Source organism: Peromyscus californicus, unplaced genomic scaffold (genome assembly GCF_007827085.1).
Source record: "Peromyscus californicus insignis strain IS unplaced genomic scaffold, ASM782708v3 Scaffold_12__1_contigs__length_115047231, whole genome shotgun sequence".
Taxonomy (NCBI): domain Eukaryota; kingdom Metazoa; phylum Chordata; class Mammalia; order Rodentia; family Cricetidae; genus Peromyscus; species Peromyscus californicus.
In genome coordinates, this window is record NW_026294413.1 from 78,677,549 (window position 1) to 78,690,133 (window position 12,585).

At 43.7% G+C, this 12,585-nt stretch overlaps 1 protein-coding gene across 1 annotated transcript in view; it reads right to left on the reverse strand.

Annotated features, from left to right (window-relative positions):
- Positions 1 to 7,820: 7,820 nt before the first annotated feature.
- The window catches only part of LOC128106966 (RB1-inducible coiled-coil protein 1-like), a 129,439-nt gene continuing 124,674 nt past the window's right edge, over positions 7,821 to 12,585 (reverse strand). Inside the window, exons 24-25 of the mRNA XM_052732333.1 lie at positions 8,955 to 9,070; positions 7,821 to 8,022 (exon numbers count right to left, since the gene is read on the reverse strand). Of these exons, the coding sequence (XP_052588293.1) occupies positions 7,821 to 8,022; positions 8,955 to 9,070 (318 nt within the window). The remainder of the gene's footprint in view (positions 8,023 to 8,954; positions 9,071 to 12,585) is intronic.

The following is a 12,585-nucleotide window of genomic DNA, read 5'->3' on the forward strand; positions in this document are numbered from 1 at the left end:
TGTATACTTTCAAATGTTTGTTAATCTATCAATCCAGATAATTTATTACAATGATTGTTTGTTCTTATTACATATCAAACAAGTCAGCTCTTTTGCTGTGGATGATGAGACTTAATGACTAAGGGGAAAATATAACAAATAAATTTATTTTTATATTTTCAAAGGAAAACATCTTGTCAATATAATGGTATATTATAGATTGTGGAAATTGTACATGAATTATTTCCAACGGCTTTAGAACAAATTATTGGCACAGGGTAGACCTTTTAACATTCCTTGTTGGAGATATCTTCTATTGATATCTCTTAAAAAGCTGAGAATTATTGTAAGTACATACCATGGAGGCAAACTTTTCCCTATCCTTCTCTTGTGGAGGTATAGTGAAGGAACAGTTTTTTAAGACAATAGTATAACAGGCCATTCTTTAGGTAACAGAGAAGGCAAAGGCATTCTAGGCTGTAGAGAGCCCATTGATTGAATTATTTTATTTATGGCTCTCAGATGTGTCAGCATTCTCCATTTTCAATCACAAATACAGGAGAATTCCAAGGACTGAAGTCCCACAACACCTCACAGGTTACAGTCCATCATCAAAGGAAGCCACGGCAAGATCACAAGGCAGCGGTTTGAAACCACAGAGGAACATTGCCCATTGCTCTAGTCAGCTACCTTTCCTCTATGGCCTAGGCTCTCTTGTCTAGGGATAGCACTACCCAGAGGGCTGAGCCTTCCAAAATCAAATAGCAATCAAGAAACTGTCAAAAAAGCATGCTGCAAGCCATTCTGATGGTGTAAGTTCCTCAACTATGTGTCAAGTAGACTTCCAATATTAGCCATCATAGCAAGCCATAAAGAAGAAAACATAAGCCTCAGTTTGCTACAAAGAAAAAAATTGATCATTGATGAATAAAATTCTATGTCCAAAGTTAAACTGCAATTGTAGAAAGAAAATTTAAAAGGATTTATGTCAGAAAATGAAATATTTAAAATATTGAGTGAAAATAAGCCCGAGTCGCAAAGGAAAAGTTGATACATTTGACTATTGAAATCCTTTCTAGAGGCTACAGGATGAGCATGGGGTGGGGAATGTTGGCTGACAGCACCTTTGACCATCCTCACAGTGTTTTGATGGAAGATTGAGAAGCCCTTACCCTTACTGCAGAGACCAGGTCCCAAATACAAGCCTGAGACATCAACTGGATGCCAGAGCTTATGTTCTAGAGAAATGGAGGAGTCCATTCTGCTTGATGACTTGGGAAAGGCTGCATCTCATTTTCAGATCTGTAGATGTTGCAATCTTCTGAAGCAGCACAAGGAACATTGTCTAAAGCCAGTATTCTTGGGGACACACACTGCAGTGCCCTCGCTCACCATGGTAGTGTCAATGGAAGCTCTGCAATAAGATTTAGTTCTGGACTATTATGTGGTTCCCAGTGCTGCTGCTTCCAAATCCTGCCTCTTTGACCACCAGTAAACTTCAAATCCTAATAAACCATTTTTTCTTTGAAAGCAATTGGAGTCTTCTAGCTGTTGTATAGAATGAAGACTCCACAGAAGTCTTCCCTGGCCCTCTTGTGTTAAGAGGGAATTTTGGCTTTTTGTGGTTTTTTTTTCATTTGTCTTTCCTTTTCAGGAAGAATGGAGTGAGCAACAAGGGGTCTGGAGGATTTAAAGGGCAAAACACATGCCCTAGTAACCCCACTCTTTCTGACTGTTGCAGTGTGTTTGCTGTGTTGGGCCTTTCTTCCTCTTTCTAAAGAACACACATTTCTCACTCCTAGGCCCCTTTCCACCATAGTTACTAAAAGGGACATCATACTTATTTCAATGTCTAATCTCACGCTAATCCCTTGTTCCCAAGAACCAGAGATGGGTGTTTAGTCCTATTTCAGCCATTCATGGTCATAAGGAGGCCAATAAAGTCATCATGACCATGGGATCTACAGCTGAACTAGATGTAACTTATGATTATTGTCACTCCTTCCTTTCACTCTCTAAGTTAGCCATTTGCTCAAGAATATTAGTGTAGAGGGAAATACAACCATAATGGCTATTCTTGGTTGTCCATGATATACATATGATAATAACCAAAATCAAAATATATAGAGCATATCTATGGGAGATTTCATTTGAAGTAGGAGGATCTACTTCTAGTCCTGCTCTTTGAGGTAGGAAGTCCCACCTTGAATTCAGACTTTAACCCACATGTAATCTGGACTACTCCTTCTGCTGGAAGGTTATATAATGAAATGGAAGAAGGAAGATTTACTCTTTCTCTGCTTGCTCTTGCCTTGTGAGCACATACATTCTGTAGCTAGAGTTTTCCTACCTGGCCCACAGTCAGGACAAATCTCTATCACCTGCCAGTCCCACAGCCGTCAGACCCGACCAAGTAAACACAGAGACTTATATTGGTTACAAACTGTATGGCCGTGGCAGGCTTCTTGCTAACTGTTCTTACAGCTTAAATTAATCCATTTCCATTAATCTATACCTTGCCACATGGCTCGTGGCTTACCAGCATCTTCACATGCGGCATGTCATCATGGCAGCTGACATTGTCTCTCTGACTTAGCCTTCCTCTTCCCAGGTTTATTCTCCTCCTTGTCCCACCTACACTTCCTGCCTAGCCAATGGCCAATCAGTGTTTTATTTATTGACTAATCAGCAACACATTTGCCATACAGAAGAACCTACTTCTTTAAGATTACAGCATAGACTGCAGAAAACTAAGACTTCCTGTCTTGTGGACTGAGCAACTACTGGATTCCTAGACTTTCCATCATAGCCATCCTTGTATAGTCTGGACCACAGCCTGGAAGTCATTCTAACATATTGCTTTTCTAGATATAGAGAGATTCAGTTTATAACTTCTATTACTCTAGAGATCCCTGACAAATACACCAGGCATGTAGAGAAGGCATCCTAGAGCAGTTTGTGTCTCAGCGATGTCACAGATTCCCAATGGCCACCTTCCCTTAACCATTCTTCTGGTGATGCTTTGGTGTTGGCCTTCTTGGCTCCTATAACATCTCAGTAATGACAGTAAAATAGTGAAAATTCCACTTCTCTCAAATGGAATGCAGAGTAATACAATTAAATGAGTGCCTCAGATGGAGAGATTCTAGGATAAGTGAGGAATGGACACAAATCCCCATGTCTTAGCTTTTGTGGGCCATGACCAGGCTCCTGACCCACATGAAGATCAGAGGACAATTTGTCAGAGGTTTGTTGTCTCCTTCAATCATGTGGGTCCCAGGGAAGGAACTAAGGCCTATAGGCCTGGCAGCAGGTACCTTTGCCCACTGAGCCAATTGTCCAGCTGAACACATCATCCATGGAATTGAATGAGCTTTGTATATATATACATGTTCTGTGTGTATATATGTTCTTTATTCATGAAGAGTAGATTATTTCTACCCTTGTTTGACAGCACCATTTTGGGACTCCACAGGATTATTTCCTCCACACATTAACTCTTCGATTCAGTCTCAGATGTCAGAACAGGTTCAGGGGAGCTTCACAAGAATACAGAACTCATCTGGAAAAAACTCTTCATCAGTACACAGTGGGATCATGTGGGAAAAGAGCAGCATCAACCATCCCTCTCCCTTCCTAGCCTTGCACAGGCGTGCTCTCCATCAGAGGCACATGGCTTTTCTGCAGGCTTCATCCCCTCTGGCTCTTCTGAAGCTTCCTCCCAACACTTAGCTGGAGTGTCAAGAGGGACTCCTAACCACACCTCCACCACCAGGAGTGTCGTCTTATTTCTGCATTTCATCAGATGGCCCTAATGTTTATTGTCATCCAATGTGAGATGTGAGAAATCTGCTCCAACGCTGACAATAAGTGATGCTGGAGCAGGATCCTGAACCCATGAACGCCTTACATGGATGCATGGCATCCTAAGACAATTACCACCATGCCTACATCATATATTTGTCCCTACAGAACTCCTGAACTTTCTCTTTGGTTAGTGCTGATTCATTCCAACTAATACAGCACACGTGACTAGAAAGAAAACAGCCAAGTGCAGGAGCTGAAGAGATGACTCCTTTACTTTGAGTAATTGTTTCTCTCCCAAAGAAAAAACAGAGTAGCTAAAAAGTATCCTCCAGTTTCAAGAGGAATTTGATGCCCTCTTCTGGCCTCTGGTGGAATTGCATGCATGTAGTGTACAGCCCTTCAGCAGGCGTAAGGCCAATACATGTAAAAAAAACAAAGAAATCTTAAAAAGAGATTGCTTTAATGCATCATTAAGGCCTACAGCAGCAAAAAAAAATATATGACCACTTATCTTTGAATTCAATCTGTCCATTATTTGGTTATCACACAAGCTTTATTTCAAGAAAATCAGAGGCAGATAGCTCTGGTTTTTTAATACGTTTTTTTAAATGTTTTATTGATTCTCTCTTGTTTTCACATCATGCATCTCAGTCCCACTCTTTCAACTCCCTGTTCCCTTGCATCTGTGCTGTGCCCGTGATACCTCCAATCTAAAATAAAATAATACAAAGAAAAATGCAAAATCCAAAACCAAAAGAAAACAAACAAAAATCTTGCTGAGGAATATGTAGTGTGGCCCAGTGAGTCACATAGTACATCTTTTAGTCTATACATCTTATTTTGTAAGTGTACTGGCCTCTGACTTCTCCTATACTGTCAATAATCCACCCTCACTGGGACTCCTCTTTTATAGAATTGGTGTCTGTGTCATGGAGATACTGCAGCTCTGATCTGCAGATCTGGGCCATTCACGTGTCCTGCAGTTCATAGATGAAGAGTGTGTTAGGGTGGGATAACTTGTAGCCCTTGTTCTGAACCTGGGTGGCACCTGGGTTAGTGAGTCCACCGCTTTCCCTCATCTTCACCACCTGAGTAAGCTCTCCAACTCTGCCCCAGCTAATTCACCATATGCAGCAGGCAGAAGGAACAGAGCCCAATTCTCCTCCTTTATGCCCTCACATCTGGGTCACCCATACTCAGACCACAAGAACCAGCTCTGCTGTTTGAACTGGCAAGGTGCTGGGCCAATTTTCCCAATTGTTACAGATGGTCAGGGACAGACCCAGCTCTTCTGTTCTCAAGCCCCAGAGGACAACTCTCCCACCAGCTTCAGATAGCATGTGCTCAGGTGGGGAAGGCATTTTCCCTCACCCTTACCAACCAGTTAAAAGAAGGGGAGCAGCCGGGCGGTGGTGGCGCACGCCTTTAATCCCAGCACTCGGGAGGCAGAGCCAGGCGGATCTCTGTGAGTTCGAGGCCAGCCTGGGCTACCAAGTGAGTTCCAGGAGAGGCGCAAAGCTACACAGAGAAACCCTGTCTCGAAAAACCAAAAAAAAAAAAAAAAAAAAAAAAAAAAAAGAAGGGGAGCAGAGTCAGCTCTTCTGCTCTCATACCCTCATGACCAGCTCTCCTGCACCACCACTAACAAGGACAGCTCTACATGCTGCTCAGTCCAGGTGCAGGATCCACTCTCCAAGTGCTGCAGTTGGTGAGGGGCAGATCCAGTTCTCCCTAGTGCTGCAGCCTGTGAGGGGCAGGGTTAACTCTTTGAATCCCTATCCTGTTGTCTTCAGTGGTAACAGGAGCCACTGACACCAACATAAACTGAAGCTGTGGCAGGGTACAGGTTCCAGATATGGCCCTTAGCAGCAGCCTAGACCAGGAGGCCACCATGGCCCCTGGTGGCAGCATAGGCCACTGAGAGCTGTATGGCCCTGGAAGAAGTATAGCCCTAGAACATTAACATGATCTTAAGTGGCTACTCACACACTAACTATTTCTGTGTATCTCTTGGTTGACAACTCAGGCCATGGACATGAACATAGAACCAGGTTGCATTTGCAACATGGACCTAGACATGATCCTAGGCTGCATCCTGAGTCTGCATGTCTCCATGGCCCTGTTTGGCAATGCAGGTCACTCAGAACAGCATGGACTGAGCAGCAGGCCCCAGATATGTCCATGTGACTGCCAAGATTCCAGGAATTTGCCATGTCTTTGATGGCATTAGGAGCCTGGTATATCAATGCAGACCCTGGTTTCAGCAGAGATATGGACCCAGATGTGGCCCTTGGCAAGCTTCCTGGCACATATTTCACTATGGTCCTTGGTGACAGCATAGTTGTCTAGAACACACACACTGCCCCTGTGGGATCATATCCTTGAAGTACGATAGTCACAGGTGGTGCCCAGACTGAAGGTGGCTGCAAAGACCTCAGTGATACCAGGAGTCACAGATATCAACACATATGCCCACATCTGTGTCAGGGCCATGGACAAGATATGGTCCTTGGATGCCCAGACAGGGACATCACAAAGGCCCGCATGGCAAGCAGGTCTTGGAGTTTTTGCATACTCCCTTAGTAAATGTTTGGATTTCCTGAGAGGCATTAGAGCAGTATTGTTGTGTTTCATTAATATGGTTCACATGATCATTTCATAAAATGTGTATACAGAATACTATAGTTTAGGGATAACTAAAATTGTGTCCAGAAAGAACAGTATGGATACTTTTTCTATCAGGAAACGGGCATACAGAGTTGGAAACACCATCCACATCCAAAGCCCTGTGTATCCCTGCCTTGGCTGGGAACTCACTATGTAACCCAAGCTGGGCACACTAAAGTTCTGGAGTTACAGATGGTTCTGGAGCTATAGGAGTGAAACATCACACATGACCTAGAAATTGATATTAAGAGGGAAGAATTGGAAACTGTCTGTCTAGAACAACTTGACATCAAGATAGTCTTCCGTGATGGATTTCCCACCACATGGGGAGGGCTAAGGACTCAGTGAGCTTGCCAAAGTCATGGACATTAAACTGACAGAAAAAGTCTTGCTTATCAACATCTCTACCCTTCACATTGTTGTATCCTTCACAGGGAATACATTCTGTTGACTGTCATGGTTCTGAGTAACTCTTCTCTCAGATTTTCTGTATCTCAAGTTCGTTAGTGATGCTTTCTTTTGTTCAGGAGTAGTGAGTCAATAGACCATGGATCTGATGGGGCTGGACCACCTGGAGGTCAGCTGGTGTCTGTCTCACTGGTGAGATCACAGCTGAAAGGGGTGTCTTCATCTGAGAGGACCTTGACCCTAGGGTGGAGAATGTTGCACGATCAAGCTGACTGCGGCTTCTATGGCTTCCTCAGTTTTCCCACAAGAGCTGCTGACAGTGAAGGAAAGGATATCATACCTAAAGCAGTTTGACTGGGACACAGCTAGATAAACTTTGAGCCCAGAGCAATACTGACCAGAGAAATCAGTCTTAAGAGTTCAGAATGGGAAATCACATTTTTATTTACAAAAAAAAAAAAAAATACAGTCATTTTACTCAATTGTGCCTTAAAAGGAGCACAATATAAACAGTAAACAGCCTTATCAAAATACCAAACAACAAGAACAAAAGAAAGAACAAATGAATTCAAAACCTCAAACCATAACAAAGAAAACCAAAAAATCCAAACCAAACAAAACCCAACAAAACAATGAATCAAAAAAAAAATTAAGCTAAGCAGCTTGCTTAATTAAAATAATAAGATTAGGTTAATCATGCAACAGACTTTGAAGCACAGACCAATAGCCTGTGGCTGGCCTTGGAAACATGGTAGGAAGGCAGTCGCAATTGTAAAAAGCATTTTCAAAGCAAGTATAGCCATGCTTCCTTGGAATCTCATAGGATGTCTTCTTCTGAGGAAGCTACGATCCATGGGTTCAAGTTGCCTGTGGCGTCTTTGGCCTCCTCAGTTCTCTCATAGCTGCTGTGAGAGAAGGAAAGGCAATCAGTCCCAGAAGCAGCCTGCCTGGGCCACAGGCTAGACAAAATTAGGTCTATTCACATTGGAAGCCAATGTCAAGAGCCCCCAGTCCCCATGAATGCCATGGTTGCAGGGGTTGGAATGCAGTGGTGGCTCACTTGCCTGTGATACTTCCTGCTCCTGCTCCAGCAGCTCTGTATGCAGGAGGCTCTCATCCTGGGCTGTGACATGTTCCAGCTCATGTTGCAGATTTTCTGACCTAGAGGAGGAAGGCAGTTAGGGAACAGGCCTGGTGGGGACCTGCTATATCAGCTGTTGAGCCTGAACCAGCTCTAGTCAGCTGGACAGTCCAGCATGACCTTTCTGCTGAGGTCATTCCCTGCATTTCCTAGCTGAGAAATGTCAGCTTATACCTGGGTCTGGGTTTTATTCTCAACTAAATTCTACTAGAAAATGAACTGAGAACTACACTGTGCTGGGCAAGATATTCAGCATGTTTTTCCAGTTTTTTAGATATATTGTTGTGAGAAAAAATAACAGTGTCTGATAAACAGTTAAGGGAAGATATAGATGGCCCTGATTAGATACCAGGTGAATGAGCAACCTGGGAAACTGAATGTAGACCCTCTAGAGAGCCTACAAAATAAAAGCAGTGAAGGTTCTGATTATTCCTCCAGCACAGAGACCTGCCTGAGTTCAACACCTCAACCCCTAAATAATCTCATGTCCAGAAAAGTCTTTTCACAGGAGACAGATGCACAGTGCAGAGAGCCTGTAATCAGCAAGAGTGTGCTGCATGCAGATCTGCCCAAGTAGGAAATTTTCTGTAAAGGTGATGTTCTAAAAGGAAAATAAAGTGTCAGGAACACACTCTATCCTCCACAACTAACCCTGCTCCTGCTAGATTGAGGACTACCATAGTGAGATTTATGGGGAGACACAGGGGACACTGAGAAGATACCTGAGAGCTCAGAAGGGAATAAGGGGTACACATTCCCCAGAAACATTAAAGATCAAACATAGTGTTTCCTGGAGAAGTTCTTGTTAACTGGGCCAGCACAATACCCTGAGGTGGTCTTTCCTTGGCTGTGGCTGAGAGCCATCCAGATGGGGAGAATCCCAAAAAGGACAGAGATCCAGGTACAGGTGACCTACATGGTTCTAACCACTCCTCCCAGCTTGGGCTCCTACCTCATCTCAGAGACATTGAAGTGTTGTTGCAGCTTTTCTGTCAAGTCCCTTTGCTGGGTGGCCAGCTCCTTCTGCTTCAGCAGGTCCTTCATTCTTTCCTCCAGGTTTTCTTGCTCCTGTTCATTAGAAGATTGTGTTCTCAGTGGACTTTTGCTCACTCACATGGACACACATAAAGTCATGAAAGCACACAAGTACATGTTGCACACATACAAGCACACTGTAATGCACTAACATGTTTAGTTTCCCAGCTAATGCTAATATAAAGAGCAATCACCAGAAATACTATTGAGAAGAAGATTAACTTTTCTTGGATGAGAAATGAACACAGTGAGCATGAGAGATAGGCAGTTGAGACCCTGAATTGCCTGTCCTGTAACCTAATGCACAGGCAGGTAGACCTCCGGGGTCCTGGCCCATTAGCCAACCCTGCTTAGGAAGTTCCCCAAGCTGTGCAGTATAGGAATGTTCCCCAGTACAGGACCATCACATGGTGGTAGACCAGACCACTGATCTTGTTCAGGGCTTCCCAGTTGCCCTCAAGTTGAGCAAATTCCTCCAAGAGAAGCTCCCTTTACCACAGGCTGCCTCACTTCAGACACAAAGCAATGAGCTCAAAAAACTTGAAAATCTCCACAACCAGGATCCAAAAGGAACAGTTCCTCCCTGTAAGGTGATCATTTCAGAAGTTTGTATGAGTAACAAAAGGCTGACTAAATCAGAGTCAAATGATATTCCATGGAAGGGCTCAACCACACTGTACTACACTCTTCCAATAATGGACATCTAGATAGTTTCTACTAGAGGCTACTCTGAGGAACACTGCTAAAACTCTGCTGCCCTCTAGCTTCTCTAGGGACATCTACTTCATGTTCTGGATCACTGTGTCACCTGGGGATTGCAGTTCAACCTTCTGAAGAATTGTGTGTGGCTTCTCACTGCACTATATCATTTTATATGACCAGTAATGTCTGAGGGTTCTCATTTCTCCCAGCCCTCATGAGGCAGATTTTAACTCAGAATGAAGAACTTTGAAGAAAAGCAGTTACTGAGTGCTGCAGGCATAGCACATGGTGAGTTCTTTAGACCATCATGAGCCTAAGTTGGGTGTGCTGAGACAGCCCCCTTCTCACACCTCAGCATGGCTAGGGGACTTCTGCTGGACTTGGATGCAGAAAAATGCACACTGCAAGTCAGAGTCTCTCAACAAATAACATCCAGTCCAAGCTCCACAGCCAAGGTAAACTGAGCCAAGGTTAGGCAAAAGTGGAAAGAAAGTGGTAGCAGGCAATGTGGATGAGGACAAGACAGGACACAGAGAAGACAACGTAAGCCACAGACCATTGAGTATACAGTCACCATTCACCCAGGGCAGAGAAGGGACACAAACTCTCAACCAGCCAATCCTGCCTCAAAGACACAATGGCCTCAATTTCCTGTACCAAGTTCCTTTGGTTTGCTCCAAGGATTTCCTTGCAGATAAAAGTTTTTGACTCTACAAATACTGAAAACCACTGAATTACAGCAGTTTTTCTATCCTTTCATTCTAGAGAGATAGGTGGACATGTAGAAAGATGGGCAAAAGAATACAGAATTTGATAGATGCCAAGTGTGTGGGCACAGTACATTCTCAATAATGTTGGGTCTCCATCATCATGAAAGATGTTTCATGAATAAGTTTGGAGAACTACACACACATACACACACAAACAAGTTTACACATTCACACACAGAAGCACATACTTGCACTCATAAGCACCCATACTCTCAACACACAGAAGCACTTACCCATACACATACAGGAAACATGGGCAGAGAAACACCCATTAACACACACAAGGTCATAAACACAAACATAAAGGAACACTACTGTAGAAAGAACAGCCAGAATTCACACACACACAGAAGTTCACCCTCACAGTTGGACAGAAATGCAAACACAGATACAAACACACACACACACACACACACACACACACACACACACACACACACCCTTCCTGAACATATGTCCAAGAGAGGACTGCTGCCTTGTAGCAGCTTTTCTGCTCTGGGGGAGGTCATGGGTCTTCCCTGCTATGTACCAGTCTCTTAGATTCAGCCAGCCTCTGCTACCCTGGCCTGCACTCTTTTCCTTCCATGAACTTTATGCATCCCAAGACTCATTGATCCCACAGGCTGCAAGGTAATCCATCATAATCTCTTCACTAAACTTACCCTAGCTCCTCCAAGAAGACCTGGATAGCTCAAGTGAAAGAGATTGACCCATGGTCAACACCCAGGAGGTTGTCAACAGATTACAGTGCATATGATATGAATTCACCCCAATGGCATTCAGAAGGAGGCCAGTGACATCACCTGCAGTGCTTTTCAGGAACACAGTACTCCACACAGCTATGAGAGGCAATCTGTTCCAAGACACAGCCATGCACATGATATAGTCAGCAACACAATGTCAGCAAAGAGATGCACTGTAGGATTCCGTGTTGTGAAGCCAATGAGACAAACCAGACACTGTTGTGTTAGCTTTGTGTAGTGAAAAGGAAGAAGTCTAATTTTATTTTTAAAATACCCGTATTGTTTTATTTTTGTTATTTATTAAAAAACACATGTATACCAATCAATAAAAGTGTATAAACACAGCCGGGCGGTGGTGGCGCACGCCTTTAAAACCAGCACTCGGGAGGCAGAGCCAGGCGGATCTCTGTGAGTTCGAGGCCAGCCTGGACTACCAAGTAAGTTCCAGGAAAGGCACAAAGCTACACAGAGAAACCCTGTCTCGAAAAACCAAAAAAAAAAAAAATGTGTATAAACACAACAGAAAGCAATTTAAACTTACTACAATTACATGAGACAAGACAAAAGAACCCCTTGGGAAGAGAGGAGACAGAGTGCTGGCCAGGCAGAATGGACCAAACAGAAATTTTTAGGTTCAGTGAATGACCTGGGCTCAAGGGAACAAGGGAGTGAGCAACAGATGACAACATAGGATTTCATTATGTAGCCTCTGAACACACACATATGCACACATTTACACATGCCTGCATAGATCACACACCGACCACAGAAATCAAAAGTGAGCAGAAAACAAGGAAGGGTACATCGTATTGAGTGAACAATTGAAGTTAGACTATGCACATCACATGTTTCAGCAGAGACTTACAACACAGCCATCCGTCACTTGGGAACTAAAAATGCCTAGAGGAGAGCACACAGCTTAGTCAAACTATGTTGAAGTGATTGGAGAAAATGTTCTCTTGAAGCCTCAAATCTGTCACTTCAACCCTCAGGCTGTCAAAATCCTCCCACATCTCTGGTCATTCAGTCAGCTCCAGACTGGAAACTCCAGGATGGGAGAACTGTCCAGCACCACCCACAGAAAACAGGCTGACAAGCTGATACTCAGGCCTCTGACAGTATGGACCAAGAGTTAAGCTAAGGAAAGAGAGCACACTGCGATGTAGGAAGAAAGGAGAAGACCACATGCCTCCCCAAAATTGACCCCACAATGAGAACTACTCACTTTGCACTGGCCCTGGGCTCTAATTCTTACAAGCTCTTTCGTACCTGAGATCTCACATGACATCTGCAAAGCAAATGAGCCACAGGCCACTGACCTAATCAATGAGAG